This window comes from Cordyceps fumosorosea (genome assembly GCF_001636725.1).
Source record: "Cordyceps fumosorosea ARSEF 2679 chromosome Unknown scaffold_33, whole genome shotgun sequence".
NCBI lineage: Eukaryota > Fungi > Ascomycota > Sordariomycetes > Hypocreales > Cordycipitaceae > Cordyceps > Cordyceps fumosorosea.
Genome location: NW_017387333.1, coordinates 21,951 through 42,062, shown reverse-complemented (window position 1 = coordinate 42,062; position 20,112 = coordinate 21,951). Strand labels below are relative to the sequence as shown.

At 56.2% G+C, this 20,112-nt stretch overlaps 9 protein-coding genes across 9 annotated transcripts; 3 read left to right on the top strand and 6 right to left on the bottom strand.

Annotated features, from left to right (window-relative positions):
- Nucleotides 1-13: 13 nt before the first annotated feature.
- Nucleotides 14-1,422, bottom strand: ISF_08621 (Drug/metabolite transporter; the record flags this gene model as incomplete). Its single annotated transcript, XM_018852224.1, has 4 exons — nucleotides 14-682; nucleotides 731-822; nucleotides 887-1,100; nucleotides 1,195-1,422. 4 exons carry the CDS (start codon nucleotides 1,420-1,422, stop codon nucleotides 14-16), a joined length of 1,203 nt encoding a protein of 400 aa, XP_018700550.1.
- Nucleotides 1,423-1,832: 410 nt separating this feature from the next.
- On the bottom strand, nucleotides 1,833-2,493 carry ISF_08620 (Acyl-CoA N-acyltransferase; the record flags this gene model as incomplete). The annotated part of the gene is made up of 2 exons (XM_018852223.1): nucleotides 1,833-2,332; nucleotides 2,388-2,493. The coding sequence occupies 2 exons, from the start codon at nucleotides 2,491-2,493 to the stop codon at nucleotides 1,833-1,835; spliced, it is 606 nt and encodes a 201-aa protein (XP_018700549.1).
- Nucleotides 2,494-2,615: 122 nt separating this feature from the next.
- ISF_08619 (C6 transcription factor) lies at nucleotides 2,616-4,151 on the bottom strand (the record flags this gene model as incomplete). The annotated part of the gene is made up of 2 exons (XM_018852222.1): nucleotides 2,616-4,037; nucleotides 4,092-4,151. 2 exons carry the CDS (start codon nucleotides 4,149-4,151, stop codon nucleotides 2,616-2,618), a joined length of 1,482 nt encoding a protein of 493 aa, XP_018700548.1.
- A 550-nt stretch (nucleotides 4,152-4,701) lies between these two features.
- Nucleotides 4,702-5,604, top strand: ISF_08618 (oxidoreductase, short-chain dehydrogenase/reductase family; the record flags this gene model as incomplete). Its single annotated transcript, XM_018852221.1, has 3 exons — nucleotides 4,702-4,919; nucleotides 4,978-5,330; nucleotides 5,384-5,604. 3 exons carry the CDS (start codon nucleotides 4,702-4,704, stop codon nucleotides 5,602-5,604), a joined length of 792 nt encoding a protein of 263 aa, XP_018700547.1.
- Nucleotides 5,605-5,685: 81 nt separating this feature from the next.
- ISF_08617 (Pyridoxal phosphate-dependent transferase, major domain protein) lies at nucleotides 5,686-7,206 on the bottom strand (the record flags this gene model as incomplete). The annotated part of the gene is made up of 1 exon (XM_018852220.1): nucleotides 5,686-7,206. The coding sequence occupies one exon, from the start codon at nucleotides 7,204-7,206 to the stop codon at nucleotides 5,686-5,688; it is 1,521 nt and encodes a 506-aa protein (XP_018700546.1).
- A 448-nt stretch (nucleotides 7,207-7,654) lies between these two features.
- On the top strand, nucleotides 7,655-9,409 carry ISF_08616 (Pyruvate decarboxylase/indolepyruvate decarboxylase; the record flags this gene model as incomplete). The annotated part of the gene is made up of 1 exon (XM_018852219.1): nucleotides 7,655-9,409. The coding sequence occupies one exon, from the start codon at nucleotides 7,655-7,657 to the stop codon at nucleotides 9,407-9,409; it is 1,755 nt and encodes a 584-aa protein (XP_018700545.1).
- Nucleotides 9,410-9,678: 269 nt separating this feature from the next.
- Nucleotides 9,679-12,032, top strand: ISF_08615 (Fungal transcriptional regulatory protein; the record flags this gene model as incomplete). Its single annotated transcript, XM_018852218.1, has 3 exons — nucleotides 9,679-9,878; nucleotides 9,992-10,749; nucleotides 10,798-12,032. The coding sequence occupies 3 exons, from the start codon at nucleotides 9,679-9,681 to the stop codon at nucleotides 12,030-12,032; spliced, it is 2,193 nt and encodes a 730-aa protein (XP_018700544.1).
- A 196-nt stretch (nucleotides 12,033-12,228) lies between these two features.
- Nucleotides 12,229-14,347, bottom strand: ISF_08614 (molybdenum cofactor biosynthesis protein 1 B; the record flags this gene model as incomplete). The annotated part of the gene is made up of 2 exons (XM_018852217.1): nucleotides 12,229-12,860; nucleotides 13,021-14,347. 2 exons carry the CDS (start codon nucleotides 14,345-14,347, stop codon nucleotides 12,229-12,231), a joined length of 1,959 nt encoding a protein of 652 aa, XP_018700543.1.
- Nucleotides 14,348-16,059: 1,712 nt separating this feature from the next.
- ISF_08613 (Autophagy-related protein 17) lies at nucleotides 16,060-17,588 on the bottom strand (the record flags this gene model as incomplete). The annotated part of the gene is made up of 2 exons (XM_018852216.1): nucleotides 16,060-17,019; nucleotides 17,067-17,588. 2 exons carry the CDS (start codon nucleotides 17,586-17,588, stop codon nucleotides 16,060-16,062), a joined length of 1,482 nt encoding a protein of 493 aa, XP_018700542.1.
- Nucleotides 17,589-20,112: the final 2,524 nt, after the last annotated feature.

Sequence of the window (20,112 nt, the reverse complement as noted above, 5' to 3'; positions counted from 1 at the left end):
CCTAACTCGTACATTAATCCTCCTCGGCTCGCAGGAGACTCGTCTCTTCGTCCGGGACGCGGGCCGGCTTCTCCGCACCTGGCGTCTTCTTCTGCAGACCGACCCAGACGGCGGCGCCGATAATCAGCGCGCTGCCGACGAAGCTCTCCGGCGGGGGCGTGGTGCCCCAGACGACACGCTCGATGACCAGGGCGGACACGAGCTGGGTGTAGATCATGTTGGTGGCACGGCCGGCGCGCTCGCGCTGCAGGCCCTCGGTGAGCAGGACCTGCAGCAGGAAGCCGGAGAGGCCGATGGAGAGGAGGAGCAGCCACTGTGGCAGCGTCTGCGGCGCCTGGAAGCCGACGGTCGGGTGGAGGAGCAGCACAGCGGCGGAGAGGACGGTGGCGGTGACGGCGAAGTAGTTGACGCTGACGAGCGAGTGCACGCGCGTGCCGATGACGCGGATGGTGGCGTAGGCGGTGGCGGCGGCGAAGGTGCCCCCGACGGCGAGGGCGACGGCGAAGGAGCGCTCGGCGGGCGTGGCGGGCACGGGCTTGAAGATGCCGTCGAGCGCGTGGAGGGTAGAGTTGGAGGAGGGGGGGTCGGGGTGGTGCGGGAAGAGGAAGCTGGGACGGGCGATGAAGAGCACTCCGGTGAGGGCGATAAGCCCGGCGACGCCTTCGACGACGGTGAATGGTTCCTAAGAGGTGTTAGTGGAGAGATTTGGGAGGAGGAGGAGGGTTCGCACTCGTAAGGCAACCCAGCAGACGAAGCTGGTCAGCGTCGGGACGAGGAAGGTGATGACGGTCGAGTCGGCAATGTCCAAGAAGGACAGCGAGTCTGAAGTATCGTCAGCGAGGGGGATAATACGACACGGAAATGGTGGCAAGGCGCGTTAACTCACAGTACAGCCCGAAGAGGCCGATGGTGCCCGCCGCGCCGCGCAGCACCAAAAGGCCCCGGACGCCCGGCGGGCCGAGCGGGAAGTCCGGCACGCGCCGTAACCACATGTACGCGGAGCCGATGGTGGCGGTCATGGCCATGCGGACGAAGATGACCTGCAGCGCGTGGAACTTGGTCTCGAAGCCGGTCTCGAGGAGGCGGGTGGTCATTGCCATCTAGGCGGGAGGGTTAGCGAGTGCGATGAGGGGTTCGTTGGACGGGTAGACGGTGTTGGAGGGTGTGAGTTGGAAGGATTCAAGGTGGGCGTACGATTGAGGCAAATATTTGAGCGAGAAAGACGAAGAAGAGACCAATGTTGTTGTGGTAGAAGTGCTTGGTGCGGACCCAGAAGGTGGCGGGCTGGTCGTCGGCGGGAGAGGCTGCTGCGTCGGGCGAGCGAGTAGGCGATTCGTGGCTGGTGCCATCGGCCTGGGCAGCTGGGCTGGTAGCCGGCTCGGCGGCAGTGTCCGGCGCTGTCTTGACCGATCCGTAGCTCATGACGGGATGATGTGTGATGTTGGCTGCAAATTCACGCCGGCGACGGAGCTCGGGCTAAAAGTTTTCACGAGGCTGGGCTCGGATTCAGGGTAGTAGCCACGATGTCTCAGTTGATTGGCGCCACAAGGGTTGAGGTATCGGTGAATTGCTCGGTTTGAGGATGGTATGAAAATTTGGCAGGCTGAGAATGAAAAGTGAAGTTGCCGACGGTGAGCTCATCGACGTTGAACTCTCCGGAAAACGGCGCTAAGTCGTCACCGATCCACCAATTGGCGATATCGCAACTTGGGCTTGTACTGATGAGTGAATGAATGCTTAAAATATGTCATTTTCTGCGAAAACGAATGAAATCTAATTATATAGATATTCAGTGAGATGGATGCTGAGGCTCAGTTATTGCAACCACTGGTCTACGCACTGTCCAAGTTTGGTTCCTCTCGACCTTTAAACATGTACAGCACCGTGTTGCCGTCCACCTCGGCGTAGCCCACGTCGACGAAGCCCATGCGCCGGTACATTCCAATGGCCACTTCGTTCTCCTCCCTCACGAGTATCGACACCAGGCACGACTTGCCCTCAGCGGCGGCCGTCTCAAACGAAAACGCCAGCGCCCGTGCGAACACGGCGCGCGCGATACCGCGCCGCCGCGCATCCCGCGCCGTGTACACGCCGTTGACGGCCCAGTGCAGTAGCGTACGGGAGTCCTTGTCGCGCTCCTCGGGGACCAGCCCGGCGGCCATGGCCAGCACCGGAGACGGCTGCGTCCCGCGGATGAGCGTCAACGAGGAGAGGATCCGCCGATCTGGGGCGGCCTGGACGGCAACAAAGGTCGTGGCCTCGGGGCGGGACACGCGCCGTCGCCAAAACTCGTCCTCCTTGGCGACTTCTGTTTCGTACGTGGATCCAAAGACTGAAGCTCTTGTTAGATGATGGGTCTATGCTGGTTTGAAGTTGCCAACACGCACACTGAGGATCTGTTTGCAACGCTTGCAGTCGAAACGGCTTGTAACTGGCCAAGAAGAATTCCACGCCGGCCTCGTCGGGCGTGATCTGCTCCACAGTATAGTTCATCGCGGTTCAATTTAACCTTCTCTCGCATTCAAGGGTCAAGTATGAATGTCGGAGGAGAATATCAACGACAAGGCTGTGACTCAGCGGGGCTAGCGCCACCAATAGTTGGTCATGCGACAACTTCATGCGGCGATGGCATAACTTCCCAGCATGGTGTAAACATCCCAGCTGGACAACTCTGCGTTTTGCTTCAACGCTTCCGTCGTCCTCTGGGCCATGGCAAGGCCGCCGACATCCGCCACCAGACCAAGCACGTCCTGCGCCCACCCGTGGAGACGCATATCGCGGGACGCTTGCGTGGCCAGATAGAGCGGGAAGAGAACGGTATAGGTGCCGAGCTGCTGCATGGGAGAAATCAGGTCCCACGCGAGGGCGCCTTTTTCGTCGCGCGACACCAAGTACTGGGCGAGGCTGTCGCATATCGCTTGTGCGTCTGTCTCGATGGAACGCCGTGTAGACATGGCGAGATCCGGTTCTTTGGCAGCTGCGTACCGCTCAATCATCAGGAGCAAGTTGAGCCGAGCCGTACGGATTACGTTGCGGACCTGGGTAAAGTACAGGCTATCGTAGACGTCGTACGAGCCTGCCCGCGTCAGTCGCCGGCCCAGAGTATTGTTGCCGACAAAGATCCGCAAGGGAGTCCAGCATGATGGCAATTCATCTTCCATTTTTCCAATCAATCGGTGAAACTCCGAGGCTTGCGTGAGTATTTGATCCTGACATGATATCTTGCCCGATTGCACATCCGAGGTAAAGTTGATGATTTGTTCGTTCAATGTGGTCAGAGCCCACTTTGGATCGTCCTCAACCTTAAAATATAGGCCCAGATCAACCCTCAGGCGCTCCATCTCATCCGGTATCCGCATCCCCGAAACGGCGCAGCTTATGACAAGTGTCGTGTACAGCCGCTGCGTCAGCCGGCGACCGACATAAGTTTGCAGGTTGCCTTTCCCCCGCGCCCGAATCAGCGAGACGGCGCCGTTCATGTGCCTCATACGAGACTCGGGCGAGGCGCGCCTGCGGCTGACGAGCTTCTCGTAGAGGTCAAGCAGGAGGACCGACTGCAGCGTGACGTCAGCCAGCGAGGCGACCGGGTCTGCGAGCGCGGCGTTGACGAGGTGTAGCGCCGCGATGTAGCGCTCGGTCGCGAGCTTCATCATATCCCTTGGCGGTGAGAATTGGCGAAGCGCGAAAAAGGCGAGGCTTGCGGCGTCGACGCTCGCGACAAGGTGGTCGGGCAGGTTCGGCGCCTGGATCAGCATGCCAAGAGCATCATAACTCCGGGCGAGGCCAAAGACGAAGTTGGTAAAGAAATCTTGCTTGGCGAGTACGTCCCAGCCAGGGTGGACAGCTTGGAGGAGAAGGGCATCGCTCTCCACCTTGAGCTCCTGGTAGGTAGCCGTTTGCGCACGGCGTCGCTGCTCGGCTTTGTGCTTGACGGACTGCGTCTGGTCGCGGAAGCGAAGTTCCTCCTGCGTGCGGTAGCCAAGGCAGGTGATACCCGCGCGGGCACATTGCCCACAGCCATCAAGACGGAGATCGCACTAAAAACGCTTGTCAATCAACCCGTTGAGCCAAGGTGATGGGGGAGCTCGTACGCGCAGCTTGCGCTTCCTACACGGCAGGCAGTCGCTGGAAGGTCGGCCTCTGTTAACCATTGGATCCACTAGTTCGCATCGGCGACGGGAGTTGAGGATTCCAGGTATTTTGATGCATGGTGATGGCGACGGCCGACGACGAAACGTTTTGGTACGGAGTTAAACTGTGCCGAACCCTCGTTGATGTCCGAGGCCAAACCGGCCGGTGGATACTCGTCATTTGGCTACTAGTCCTATATGGGCTAGCGTTCCGGAGGTGGGGCCGGTAATTGCAGGGGACTCCGGCAAGTTACAGGGCTCTTGGCCGCTGAATCGCCCGAATGAGTTAGCGATCCGGAGCTCCACGCAGCCGTTCGCTGATGCTGCCCGGCCGGGCCTTTGTCGTGAAATTATCGCGTATCACCAGATAACTGCATTTCAAAACCGGATTTAATACTAATTCCATATCCGTTCTTAGATATGGATACGGTGCCTGTTGACATCCGAGATGCACAAGTTGAAGTATAAAGAGCCTGCTTCCACCGTCTGGAGATCCAACACCTCGCCATAAAGACTCATTCTATTCACTTCATATAAACTCATATCAACTCATCAATACCATTCACTCAATATGGGCTTCCCTTACAAAACTGTACTCCTCGTCGGCGCCACTTCCGGCATCGGAGCTGGCCTCGCCGACAGACTTGTTCAAGAGGGCGCTAAAGTCATCGCCGTCGGGCGTCGCCAGGACCGACTCGACAACTTCGTCCAGAAGCACGGCGCCGAGAGGTCCGCCGCCATCAAGTACGACGTCACCGATATAAACGGCCTCGACGCCTTTGTCCAACGGTGCGTATCTCTACTGATAAGCCGTCTCGAATCATTTCGTGCTGACCATCATCGACAGTGTTGTCAAGGAACACCCGGGCCTCGACTGTGTCTTTCTCAACTCAGGAGTACAGAGCATGATTCGCCTCTCACAGCCTGGCAACGTTGACCTCGGCGCGTTTCACCGTGAGATCAACACAAACTTCACCTCGGTCGTTAACCTGGCCCTCAAGTTCAGCGCCGTGCTGCTCGAGAAGCAAGAGCCCACCGCGCTCATTGTCACCGGCACGCACCTCTCCATTGTGCCGTCGGTGGCCATGCCGGCGTACTCGTGCTCCAAGGCCGCGCTACACGCCTTCGTGGACTGCCTCCGCCGCCAGAACCAGGGCAAGAGCTGCCGCTTTATTGAGATCAACGCCCCGGCTGTGCAAAGTAAGCTAGCTGCTGCTTCATCAAATGTATAACGAGATACTAACTAGTGATAGCCGAGCTCCACGACTACATGGGCGAGCGCGGCCGCTCCTTTGGCATGCCGCTCGCTGACTTTGTCGACCAAGTCTACCCCCAGCTGGAGAGATCGGAGGAGCATACCTCGGTTGGCATTCCGCTCGGTATATCTGAAGATGACTACAAGAGTTTTGTTGGAACTAGACAAAGAATGTTTAATCAGCTCTCGGATGTCATCATGGCAAATATGCAGCTTTAATTGGGGCATCAACTTGACGGAGCAGGATTTGATACGTCATTCTTCTAAATAGATCATACACTTCGTGAAAAACTTTGGTATTTACGCAAGCTCAAACTCTTCCCGCACGGCTTTTCCTAGGCGCTCAATGCCAGGCGCCAGCTCCGGCTCCGTAGCAGCTGCAAAAGTGACACGCAGAGCTGCCTCGCTGACTTGCTTCGGGTCCGCAAGAAACCAGCTGCCTCTGCTGATCAACACACCGTTGTCCCTCGACTTTTCGTACAGTGCTCCCTCGACTGCCATTTGAAACTCTTTGGTGGTCTCTCCAGAAGACTTCGGGTGCTTGGTCACATCCACGCTAATCCAAACAAACATGCCCGAATCAGGCACCCTCCACGAGCAGATGTCTTTGGGTAGGTGCTTCTCACATGCCTCAAGCATCATGTTGAGGCGGTTGGTGTAGACGTCGGACAGATGCGCCAGCCACCGAACAAAGCCAGTGTGGCCCCAGGTCTGGTCCAGCAGCTTGTACATCATGACTTGGGAGGGCCCGCTAGGAGACATGACGCTCACTTCCGAATAGGCCTCAAACAAGTCGACAATCTGAGTACAGGCTGTCAACCAGCCAAGACGAAGACCGGGCGACAGAATCTTGGAGGTGGAATCTAGACGAACCACGCGGCCGGACACGTCTAGCGACAGGTACGATGGTGGCAGCTTCTCCACGTATTCTTGGAGAGCCTCCTTGCTACCAGTCTCCAGTTTTGACGGCCTGCCCATCTGCAAGAAAAAGTAGGGATCATCTTCCACAATGATGAGATCGTGCTTTTCGGCAACCTTGTAGATCTCCTTGCGACGCTCAACACTCTGCGAAACACTGGTTGGGTTCTGGCCGGTAGGGATCGTGTACAGGACGTATGGTTTGTGGGACTTGGTGGAATCCCAGTTTTCCAATGTTTGATCCAGTTCCTTGGCAGACAAACCGAACTCGTCCATACCAATGGGCACCGTGTTGATTCTTTGCGCGCGGGCGCAGACAATAGTGCCCGTGTACGAGTACTTTTCGACCAGGATGTTGTCGCCTGGGTTACAAAAGATTCGAAACACCATTTCGAGGCCAGAAGTAGTTCCACATGTCAGACTCGTCTTCCAGTCCTCATACGGCGGGTTGTGCACCATCTCAACGTGCTCCGTGATGAAGCGCACCGACTGGGGCGATCCGGCGGGGAAGCCGTAGTTGAGCGCAGCCGCCAAGTTGTAGGCGTTCTCGCCCTTTGAGCAGGTGATAGCGGTTGTAGGCTTATTTTCCTTAGCCGAAGCATCGTCGACCACGTTGACAGTGATAGATTCATATGGGTAAAACTGTGGCGACGGACGCGCGGTGCCGAGTGTGATCATGTCCATGTTCTTGCCGCGGTTGGCCGTCTTGAGAGGAGATGATCCTTGCGAGCGACTGTCTACGCTGAGGCGATGATCCCATTGTTTTGCCTTTGACTTGCCTTGGCCGGCATGCTTTGACTTGAAGAAGGCCGAGGTGGTGTAGGCTGCGCTGTCGGTGGGTAGAGGCTCTGCCTGCGCACGCAGTGTCTCAAACTGGGCGATTTGTTCAGCGAGTGACGCCATGACGCAAATCGAGACTTTTGATGATAAAGTTGTACGTTTGAACTGACAAGTTGGTTCTATGAATTGGTAGACAACTCCGCATTTGCTGTGATACTTATAAGCTGGGTCGGGAATCGGCGTAGTTGCCTTACTCGGAGTAATCGGCGTAGCAGTTAGTTAGCGGCCACTATCGGCAGAGTCAGTTGTCAAGGCGCGCCTTGCGATGCACTTACTGTGCTTACAGTGAATGCAGCGGTTTGACAGGCGCTGTGCAGTGGCGCCAGCGCGCCGCACCCCGCCATCGTGCCTGACCACATCCCCACCGTGTACAACCTACAGTAGTGTCTGCTTTACGCCGAGGCCGGCCGTCCAACAGTGCGGAGTAGTCGCTCGTTATTCGTATATATTCAATACGTTCTCTCAAACATTCAGTCTTTCTCAAGAACCATATCTCAACTTCGCAGCCAATATGCCTGGAACCATGAAGCTCGCCACCTACTTGTTCAAGCGTCTCCAGCAGCTGGGCGTCGACTCCGTCCATGGCGTCCCTGGGGACTTCAACCTTACCCTCCTCGACTACGTTGAGCCAGCTGGCCTGCGATGGGTGGGAAGCGCCAATGAGCTCAACGCGGGATATGCGGCAGACGGATACTCCAGAATCAAGGGCATTGGCGCCATTGTCACAACTTTTGGTGTCGGCGAGTTGTCCGCCATCAACGCCATTGCAGGAGCCTTTTCCGAGAGAGCGCCAGTGGTTCATGTCGTCGGTGTTCCCAGTCGACCCATGCAAGATGGCCGCATCCTTGTCCATCACACCATGAAGGATGGCGATTTTTCACGGTTCGCGCAGGCTCAGGCGCTCTTCACAGTTGCCCAGGCTCGTCTTTGGGACCCTAGAACTAGTGCCGAGCAGATCGATGAAGTTCTGAGACAGTGTCTGCACCACAGCCGTCCCGTCTACATTGAGGTGCCGGTCGACATGGTGTCCGCGCAGGTCTCGGAAGAGCGATTGGCTCAGCCTCTGCAGCTGATTCAACCCGAGCCCACCAGGAACCAAGATCGTCTGATCAGCAGAGTATTGGACAAGATACACTCAGCCAAGCAGCCCGTCATTCTGTTGGATGGTGAGAGCCGAGGAATCGGCATCGTTCAGGACGTCCAGGAGTTCTCAAAGGCCACCGGCTGGCCAACTTATGTCACGGGCTTCGCCAAGGGCCTCTTGGATGAGACGGAACCTAACTTCCACGGCATCTACAAAGCGAAGTTCGGTGAGGCGGCTGCGGAAACGTTCTTCAAAGAGGCCGACTTGATTCTCTGCTTCGGCCCCCATTTCAGCACCACCAACTCATACGGCAATGCTGCTCTTCCCAACCCCGCCACCACCATTTCCTTCAGCCACAATGAGACTGTATTCGAGGGCGAGCTGATTCGCGACACACCCGCAAAGTATCTCGTTCCCAAGATTGTTCAGGGAGTGGACGCAGCCAAGGCCAAAGGCGTCTACACCACCTACCCTGACCTTCCAAGAGACTCCATTCTGCCGTTCTCTGAGGTCCCGGCCGACGCCCCCCTTGCTCAAGATCGCCTGTGGAACATTGTTGGCAATTTTCTGCGTCCTGGCGACATTCTCATGGGCGAAACTGGTACCTCGAGCTATGGCTCCCGCATCGTCCCGCTGCCCAAATACGCTCGGTACTTTACGCACGTAACATGGCTCTCCATCGGCTACATGCTGCCTGCCGCCCAGGGCGCCGCCATGGCCACTGAGGAGCTCATTAAGGCATCGAAATTTCACTCTGATGTAAAGGAGTCGCGAACCATTCTCTTTATTGGTGACGGCAGCTTCCAGATGACAACACAGGAGCTTGCAACTATCATTCGACACAACCTCAACGTTATTGTTGTACTTGTCAACAATGACGGCTATACCGTCGAGCGGTGCATTCATGGCAAGGATGAGACGTACAATGGAATTTCGCCGTGGAACTACCTCAAGGCCCCGGCGCTTTTTGGCGCCGCCGATGCCTACACGGCGACTGCGAGAACGTATGGAGAGCTTGAAAAAGTGTTCAACGATGAGAAACTCAAAGACGGCCAGGGCTTGCGCATGGTTGAAATTTTCCTAGACCGCGATGATGCCCCCAAGGGTCCTCTTTTTGACTACATGGAAATTCAAAAGGCTGGTAATGGCATCCTCGTTGAGAAGGAAGTAGTGGATGCTTAAGCATTTTCCACATCCCAACTTGATACCTTATCCGCATAATGTACGATGATGAAGTAGCTAGACATAATAAGAATGAAGATAGAAATTATGGAAATAAAATCGCCTGTAATTCCTTTGTTCAGTGATTCTACAAGTACAAGCACTTTGCATGGCTGAGTCATCTATCTGTCGGAGGCAGGAGCGAGCTCCACCGACTACTCCGACCACGGCCAATTTCTGGACAAACATCAAATCGCAGTCCGTTGATAATTGACCGTAAAAGCGTCACAATGCCGCCTGCCCGTAAGAAATTCGCAGCCTGCGATCCGTGCAGGGCCGCCAAGGTGGCATGCGATCACGCACGGCCGGTGTGCATCCGGTGCCAGAACCAATCGCGGCAGGGAGAGTGCGTCTACCGCGCCTCGCCCTTCAAGAAGACGAAACGAGCCCCGGAGAAGAGCACTACTCCGGCGACACCCGGGCTTATGAGGTATGGGTATCGACGGGACCCATTGCGACGCAGTCCCTTACTTTGTCTCGGAGCATGAGCTACGCGGCTCGCAGCCTGAACGGGAGCAGACAGCAGTGCTAACACGACTACAGCCACACGCCGAGCAGACAGCAAAGCTTCACCGCCGCCAATGGGAGACCATCCGTGCTGAGCGGCAGCGACGCCGTCGCGCCCAAGTCGCATCGATACCCGAACCCCGGCTATCTTGGGACCTTTAGCTCCACCACCCTGTTCGGGAATCTGCCGGACATGCGTGACCCCGTGTTGGGCGAGGGTGGTGAGGGAGGCGCCGGCACCGGCGGTGTCGGCTCGGACAACCCTGTGCGCGAAGCCAACGTGACGCGTGGCGCAGGTTTGATTAAGCAGATCGAGGCCACCGTCTCTATCGAGTCGTGCTGCGGACTGATCCAAGCGTGGACAGCGCGTGGCTCCAGCCTGCCCCTGGCCGGCCCTTTCCTGGAACACTGCATCTCCACGATGCGGCAGCTGTTCCCCGAACAGGGCCGCCGGGCTGTCGCGAGCGTGGAGGTGTCACGGAGTCTCTTCCATAACACCAGCCGGCCAATCGACACAGCGTCGGGCACGACGCTGCACGACTTCCAGGAGCAGTTTGGCCACCAGCGGTGCCGGTGGGAGACGCTAGGCTTCTTCTTCACAGCGGCGTCGCGGGCCGCCATCGAACTGTCCAAGTTTGAGTCGGCGCGGGAGTATCGAGACTTGCAGCGGCTGGGTATGAACCTGTCGGATCTCAGTCTCGACATTGCGCTGTCGCTGGACTGTCTGAATGACTTGCAGCTTGTTCTGCAGTATGAGAATTGGATCCTGCATTCTTTCGTCGATGGCGACCAGAGTATGTTGGCCCTTTCTGACGTTTGTTGCAGCTACTTACAATTTGCAGGCTACCATTCTTGGAAGAGACTGGGGGATGTCATCAGTTCTATATATGCGCTCGGTCTACACCAGCAGACGAATAATGACTATAATAGCTTGCCACCCTTTTTACTCGAACTCCGGCGACTTACCTTTTCCCTCACATATTTTGCCGACAAGAACGTCTCCATCTTCCTGGGACGGCCGCCGCGCATACATCTCAAGTACTGCAAGCTGATCCTCCCTCGCAGCGACGGGCGCATCGTCGAGCCGTGGCGGACCACCTGGCCGCAGGACATGCCGTTTGACTATGTCGCCGACATTCGCTGGGGCGCGCTATGCGGCATCCTGAAGGAAGACATTATGGAGCTCTTCAGCGCTGAGGGCGTGCATGAGAACCACCCCAAGGTCAAGTACGCATATTGCCACACGTTCGTGCGACCGTGGCGTACCGTTGCTAATAACCGACACAGGGAAATCTACGACAAGGCCACCGCGCAATGGCAGGCGCTGCCTCCGCACTTCCGCCTCGAAACCTCGCTTAAGCAGTGCCACCAGGCGCCAGTTGTTCGTGACTTCATCCTTAACGCGCGGCTGAACCAGCTGCACATCCTTTTCCTGCTGCGGATGGTGGTGGCGCGGTCGCGACCCGAGAGAGACGCGGAGCTGGTGTCGACCGCGGCCGAGATACTGGGGCTCATCGTGGAGGCGCTGATGCAGAAGGACAGCCTGGTCAACTCCAACACGTCGCTGGTGTGGAAGGTGGCGTACTACGGGCTGTCAGCCGCCGGGGTTATCAGCCTTTGGCTGCTACACCAGTCGTCGGCATCGACGTCCAAGTTGCAGCCGCAACCGCACCCTAATGTTGACACATCCAGGGTCTTTCAGAGCCTGAGCGTCCTCGTCGCGGAGATGGAGAAGGGCGTGCTTATCGAGACTGACGACCCCAATTACAAGCTCCTCCTCGACGCCTCCAAGACCATCGGCTGTCTGCTGCGTCGGCTTTTCCAGGACCGCGTCGCCCCGCCGCAGATAGAGGAGGCCAGTGGCGGTGGTAGTGGTGGTGTTGCGACGGCGGCGGCAGCTGCGGTCGCGGCCAGGTCGCCCACGTCGGCGGCGGCCATTGCAGAGATGGAGGATGCAGCGCAGGACGCCGGCTGGAACCCCTGGGATGGCCACACGCTCCAGGACTTTGAGTCGGATTTCTGGCTGAATTTGGCGGAGCACCCGTTCCTGGCCGGCGGTGGCGGGAATGAGGTGTAGGCTTTATGTAAGGGCAGGTATATACTAGGTATTTAGGCGTGTACTTCAACGGGAACTTTCACATCAAATGAGCAATGGTACATATCAAAGCAACTCTGTTCTAGCAGAGTGTATTTATAATAAATTTCTTCCCAACAGTGGATACAATTTAAATGTAGATTTCTTTGTCAGATACGAAATATGCAGAAGTAACCGGCTAGTCCATCTCCCAACGACCACTCTTGCCACCGTCCTTGAAGACCACCCGCAGGCCGTCCACGACGATGCCCTTGTCGACAGCCTTGCACATGTCGTAGACAGTGAGCGCAGCCGTCGACGCCGCGAGGAGGGCCTCCATCTCAACGCCAGTCTTGCCATCGCACTCGACCGTGGCGCGCACGTCGACGCGCGTGTCGTCATCGTCGCTGAGCGCAAGGTCGACGGCCACACGCGACACGGCGATCGGGTGGCACAACGGGATGAGATCAGGCGTGCGCTTGGCGGCCATGATTCCCGCCACACGCGCGACGCCGAGCACGTCGCCCTTGCGCATCTGGTTGGCGCGGATGAGCCGCGGCGCGGGCGAGCCGCTCGAGAAGCGCACGGCGCAGGCGGCCGTGGCGACGCGCGCGGTGACGGCCTTGCCGGCGATGGAAACCATGTGCGCGGCGCCCGTCTCGGAGACGTGCGTCAGCTTGGGCGGCTCGGCCTCGCTGTCGTCTCTGCTTTGCTGGCGCCGTGTCGAGGAGAAGGGTCGCCGTTGGGTAACCTGGAAGGGAGGTTGTGTGCCGTTCATGGTGTGCTTCACTCTGTGGGGCATGACGCCGTGTAGGGTTGGGGCAACAGGATCTATTCGGTTCGTCTCAGCCCTGGCACGGATATATACGAGGAAACAAGTATTTGACGTAGCGAGGTGTCGCTTATGTTGCTGATATGCCCAGATGTAATAAACGCCATCAATGCCGCAAAATGTTCAGAGCCGTAAAGGAATAAGGCGTTAGTTACCCACCTATTAATATCATGGGCCTGTTCTTCATGTGCTCGAGCTCGCCGAGGCCGGCATGCTTGGCCTTTTTGCGCTTAACAGCCACGCCAATGACGTCGAGCAGCTCGGCCTCGTTGGGCGCCATGCCAAGCGGTGTGTCGGGTGACGTCAGCCCCTGGCGGCGGTCCATCTCAATCTGCTTCATAGCCTCGTAGGCGGCCTCGTCGATGGGCTCGCCGCCGTTGGAGCGGCGCAGGATGTCGCGCAGGGAGACCTCGGCGTTGCCAAAGAGGCAGACCTTAAGGTTGCCGTCGCCGGTTATGCGCAGGCGGTTGCAGGTGCCGCAAAAGTTGTGCGTCATGCTGGTGATGAAGCCGATGCGGCCGGCGAAGCCGGGGATATGCCAGGTCTTGCTGGTGTTGTTGTCGTGGTCGCGCACCTTTTGCAGGGTCGGATGGCGGGCGCGGATGAGGTCAAGCATCTCGTCGTAGCCGAGCATCTTGCGCTTGTTCCACTTGTTGCCGTCAAAGGGCATGTACTCGATGAAGCGGATCTCCATGTCGTTGTCGCGGGTGAGGTCGACAAAGGGGATGATCTCGCGGTCGTTGACGCCGCGCATGACGACGCAGTTGACCTTGAGCTTGATGCCGGCGCCGGCGCGGTTCATCTCGAGGACGCGGTCGATGCTGCGGCGGACGGCGTCGAAGCCCTTGCGGCGCGTCATGATCTGGAACTGCCATGGGTCGAGGGTGTCGAGGCTGAGATTGACGCCGGTGAGGCCGGCGTCGAGCATGGCGTCGAGCTTGCGGTGGAGGGAAATGCCGTTGGTGGTGAGGCAGAGCTCGCGGAGGCCGTGCGCGCGGAGGGCGCCGAGCTGGTGCATCAGCGGCAGGATGTCGCGGCGGACCGTCGGCTCGCCGCCTGTCAGGCGGATCTTGGTGACGCCCTGCGCGACGAAGACGGAGGCGAGCATGATGATCTCGGGCGTGGTGAGCAGCTCGCGGCTCGGCGAGAGCGGCACGCCCTCCTCGGGCATGCAGTAGACGCACCGCAGGTTGCAGCGCTCCGTGACGGAGATGCGCAGGTAGTCGTGCTGCCGGTGGAAGGTGTCGGTGAGGAAGTCGGAGAAGGGCCGGGCATCGCGGAGACGCTGGCGACGGGCCGAGGGTTCGGAGGGGGTGGCGGTGGAGGCAGCGTCGGTTCCGGTCTCGCTAGGCTTGCTCGGCTGCGCTGCCGCGGTGGCCAGTCGTCTTGTGCTTGGGGCGGACTTTGCGAATCTGGACGCGTGTGACAAGAGCGGCCGGGCATCAACGCGGGGTGCGTGCCAGGGTAGCTGTCGGAGACACTGCATCGTGACGGCGGAGCGACGATAGCGGACAGCACTCGCTGGATGCTTGCAACTGGGGTTTATATGGGAGAAATCATGCTGCAGTAGCTTCAACGGCCGTTTGACAAGTAAACAGTCGCAGAGACGAGGTGGTTAAAGGACTCATGATAAGGCTGAGATGTTCGCCACTGATTGAAGAGCGCGGGCAGGATTACTCAGCGGTAATGGCAGCTGCTGGAGTGGCTGGCGTTAGCGGATGGCGGCCATCTCCGTTCGCCGGTCGGTGAATGTTTAAGACGTGTGATACGAATTCTTTGTAAATTCGAGTTATTTTTTGGTCGGGGTAAAAGAAACTTTTGTAGTTTTAAAATTACGTGCAGTAGGCCTTTGTTGTGATTTGTTGACGCTCAGTCCCACGCAACATGTACAGTATCTTGCTTGTGGATAGCCCACTGTTGGTATTGTGAGCCTCGACTTCAAATTGGGATACTAACAACACGAAACCCAACTTATTTTCCCTTTTCGTCATGTAGGAGATTCATTTACCATCCCAAAGAAATGTCCACTAACCAACCCAGCCCTGCTCATGGCTAGCTGTGAATCTTACGTTCACTACAGGGTAGGCTGTCTTTCAGCAAACCTCCAGCGCACAAAACACCAAGCGAGAGGATTTGCACAAACCGCCCGTAACAGGCTTATACGAGCCATATTTGCTTACTTCTGCACTCAAAAAACTACGAAGAATTCCCAGAAGCCAACTTGTAACTTGCCAGACCTCTCACCAGCCTGCTACGTACCATGATGACCCGCAAACCCTTGTTATACCCAAATATCTCCGCCCCGTCTCCATCGTCAACCAAGACCCACGGCAAGATGGCCGAGTATGGTTATGGCGCCAGGTTAAGGTCACCTTAACACCTCAATTCCTGGTGGAGCAATCCTCCTGGGTTCAAATCCCAGTCTTGTCATATCTTTTTGCTAGTTGTCGCCGTTTCTCTGCCCCGGCCCGCCCTTTGATGTCTTCTTAAGCAACTTTAGGTCCTACCATTCCCACGGGCAAGATGGCCGAGTATGGTTATGGCGCCAGGTTAAGGTCACCTTAACACCTCAATTCCTGGTGGAGCAATCCTCCTGGGTTCAAATCCCAGTCTTGTCACTCTTTTATTTTTGCCGTTTTGCAATCGTTTTTGGTGCGGCCGTGGAGCAATGGTTATTGTACAAGTTTTGGCCTGCCGGTTCAGCATCCAAGGTCTACGGCAAGATGGCCGAGCATGGTTTATGGCGCTACGTTCAGGTCCAAATACCTCATTCGTAGTGGAGCAATCCTCCTGGGTTCAAATCCCAGTCTTGTCAAGATATCTTTTTTCCTCTGTTAGGAAATTTCCGTGATTCACAGCCCTCGTCTTTTTGCCCTGCCGTTGAGCCCTCTGTGGGGCATCAGCCCCAGCGACAGCCTGCCTCCCTAACAGTAAAATCAAGGACAAAAGTAAGAAAACAATCTCATTTGGTATTCTGTCGCTATTGCAGCTATCCTGTGTATCTCAATCTGTATGTATCAAAGATTCCTTGCCCCAGACGCCGTAAAGCAAACCGATTACGCCTACCCGCAGAAGGCAGATAAAACAAGAAACGAACAAAATATCGCCCAACATTCTGTATGCTGCTCGGCCATTCCACTCTTGCTTGAACCCTGTACTTTGAACCCTGCGCCCCGTTCTGTAGCCAACAGCACCTGGTCAGCCGACATTCTCCTCAGTCGCCTCGGCTTGGCCATCCGTGAAGCCTATATCGTCCTCAATTCGAGTGACCTGCCATCGCTTCGGCATGGCCTGCATTCCAGGCCATAAATCAGTCGGTAGGTACTCGCCGACGTCCTGGTGAAAGGCTTCTCGGGATGCTCTGTCGGCGGCCAACAACTTGTCCACGTTGTCCTGTGCCATACGCCAGATGTTTTGCACACGATCTTCAACAGACTTTCGGCGCTCAACCTCCAAGATCAACGTATTATATGCACTCGCATAGCCATCGTAGAAGCCTCTCATCGCCTTCATCTCTGTCAACTTGTCGAAAACAGTCTCCTTCTCCAGCTCCCATCGAGTCCTGAAGTCTTGCTCTGCAGCTAGATAATCATGCAGACGGTCGCCGATGTTTCCAAGTATCGTGAATGCCTCGAGCATGGCGAGATATGATTTTTCAGCTTCGGCGTGTCGGTGCTCCAGAAATTTGTAGTCCTGTTCCATGGCCGCAAGACGCTCTTGAATCTCCTGAACAACATCGCTGACCTCGCCTGCATCCTGCACCACAACCCGGATCATTTCTGCTCGGTCACTATCCGTCGTCGGCTCCAAATCCGAGGTGTTGGATTCCTGCTCGGCAATGACACCCGATATGGACACGCCATCGCTACCTTGAATTTGGTTCACCTCAGCAGCTCGGCGGCGAGCTAGAGCCGCACCGCCCTCTGTAGTGCGAATGGCCGTGACGCACATGTCAAAGTGGTTCGTCAAGGATACTAGCAGCTGCGCCATTACGGTTGAGTGTTCGACAAGGTTCATCATGATCTCCATCGTAAGCGGTCGCGACGCCTGGCCTTCATCATCCGACTCTTGCGTTTGGGACTCAATGATTATCTTCTTGAGGTCGCGGATATCGTTGTCGAAGCGGAGGAGGTCGCCGTCAAATGATTGCTGAATGCCCTGAGAACGGTCAGTTGCTGACCAACAACGGCTTCGTCCCCACATACCTGAAGCTCTTCAATACTCTTCTTCATTGCATCTCTCATGGTGTTGACGCTTTCTTCATCGACGAAATCTAATAGATTCTTTCGCTGCTCGTCTTCCGGGCGAAGGACGCTGTTGACTTGAGTTGACCGAAGAAACTCTATTGTTCGGCCGAGCTCGTCATCGACACTATCCATGGACTTGACGAGGACCCGGAAATCCCTCTTGCCCCAGTCATAGGTCGCTTGGAGACTGCGACGAACCTTGACCAGAATGGCGGCCTGGTCAAGGGTCGCGCCGCGAAGAAAGCCGGCCTGGGCGTTTAGCAGTGCCGCTTCCTCCTGCGCATTTCGGGCTGATGTAGCTACTTCGTTGGCGCGGAGAACGTGATTCATTGACGATAGCGATCGCTTCGCGGCTAGCAAATGGGTTACCAAGGTCTCGAGCGGGATCTTGTGTCCGGTAGAGGAGCGTTCGTCGGATCGCTTGAGCGACCCGGCTGAGGAGCCTGAGCCGCGACGGTTCGAGGCTGTCGGGGATGCCATGTGTGCGTTTTAACTCGAAAATACGAATAATCTGGGGGTTGAGACGATGCACAGCGCACACGGCCACATGATAGCAGCCGAAGTGATGTGCTGATGGTTGTTGTTGAAAGGAAGATGAATCACGAGTGCGATAAGGAGCGTAGTAGCGCGATAAGCTCAGATTGTAGCGTCATCGGCGGTGTCGGCAGTGCTAACAAGTGCTAGCGCCGGCTGCCGGCTGGGGTACAGTTGATCACTTTGCAGAGCATCGAACTACGAAAGTACGTATACACCTGCATTGGCACGCTGCTTACACCCCCGAACAGGTGGAAAATATACAAACAGCTTCTGGGAAGAAAAAAGGAGATGCGATCGTTAATTTTATTTGCGGTTGGTTGGAGGCGGCTTCCCCATCAACAGGGCACCTTCCTGTTGGTCTTCTTCGGTACCTCCATCACCTACCATTAATGCACCTAGAATAGGCTTCGTCCACACAACATCTCTTTTACAAACAAATACCCGATATTCCTTCAATATTACTGCCCTACCTAGATAGTGGCTTATTTCAGCATTGATTTATCCTACCGCCCACCTAGTAATCACCATGGATCTTTTATCAAAGAACGACGAGATACTTCATAATGGGCTAGCCGAAGCGTCAGCCAATGCACCCGACGACATCCAACTAAGTCGAGCTGAGAATGAGCCTCGAGTAGTCGTCGAGAAGCAAGCAGAGAACGAGCTTCCATTACCTGAAGAAATTTCAACACCCTTGTACACACTTGATACTCAGATAGCAGCAGCGGCCGATGCTCGTACTCCCGTTGCAGACGATGAGGAAGAAGACGTATACTCTGATGATCGAATCATTGCCAAAAGCAGCGCCCCCGACGAATCCCTACTTCTGGATGCTCGTACTCCCGTCGCAGACGATGATGAAGAAGACTTGTACTCTGACGATCGAATCATTATCAAGAGCCGCGCCTCAGAGGGATCCCTTCCGGATGCTCATTTTTCTGTCGCAGACGATGAAAATGAAGACTTGTACTCTGATGATCGAATTATTGTCAAGAGCAGCGCCTCAGAGGAATATATATCCCCGGATGCTGCTAATTTTGTCGCTGACACTGACGAAGATGACCTATACGCTAATAACCGAATCGTTGTCGAGAGCAGCGCCTCCGAAGGATCCCAAACTCCAAGGAACACACCATCGCCATCTCCAGAGAGAGTCATTGAGTTAATGGCACCCGGGAACCCCTGTCCTGCCGATGAGGAAGAAGACCCATGTTCTAAAGATCGAATCATTGTCGAAAGCAGCGCCTCCGAAGGGTCCCAAACTCCAAGAAACACACCATCGCCATCTCCAGAGAGAGTCATTGAGTCAATGGCCCCCCGGAACCCCCGTCCTGCTGACCCGTCGTGGCGCAAGTCAGCAAAGCAAAGCCGTCCAAAGTTTACTACTAGATTGCGAGAGGCACTGTTCGTTAGAAATGCCGACTAGAGAGAGTATATTCGAATTTGGAGAGAGCGCTCCCTTCATGGTACTAGCAGGGGGCCAACAATTGACGACGTCCCTGAGGCTCTTGGAAGCTCTGGACGCCCACACCATTTGGTGCTTGATGACCTGCGCCCTGAGTCTTTCTACCTTCTGGACAATGCCCCCCTGGAATCTGTCATGCATTCGAGCAACGCTTCCTGGTCTTCAATCCGCTCCCTGTCTGACATCGCTGCAAAGGTCAAAGAGACCATATCTGGGCTCTCGCAACAACAAGCACCGCCAGCTCTCCAAGTCTCCGAATACAGGGGATCGGAGCGCCCGTCCGCTGTTGGCTAGAGACGTGATGACGAAGAGAGCCGGGTGTCAACGTTGAGCGACGATGTAAGCAGTCCGATCAAGTCGCTCTGGCAAGCTAAGCATACTGATTCGACAATAGGAATGGAACCGATGTAATCGCGGAGAAGAGACTCGGCAAAACTATAGCCATTCGGCCTTTTTTGATCGTCAAGCTGTGCAGTCCTCTAGCAGTTCCTCTAGCAGTTCCCGGTCCTCAACCTCCGGAGAAGAAATTCGACAAGACTATAGCCATGCAAGCTTTTTTGATCGTCAAGTTGTGCAACCCCCCAGCCGCCCCGGCACTCCCCGATTCCCACCTGGCCCTGGTGGATTCCCGCCGGGACATACTGCTGATGCGGGGAGTGGGAGCATGTTGCAAAAAGGCACCTGGAATGACTTTCCTCCGTTTCGTGAGCCCAGAGTTCCTGAGTTACCGGAACTCGGTTGCCACGCAGAGAATTATAATGCAAAAGCCCGGCAGCGAGAGGAAGATAGTGCAAGAAGAGCGAATGATGCGAGGTTCAGATTTGAAGAAGATGAAAGGGCCAGAAGAGCGGAGAGTCTCTCGCCCCCTCTAACCCCCGAGAAAAAGACGGTATTGAATGCCTGCCTTGACTTTGTTGGGTCACTTGGCCGACGTAAGATTGAGGAGCAAGGCGTTTGGCTGTGCATGATTTGCAGGGCCCATCTAGACACTGAATATCCGCT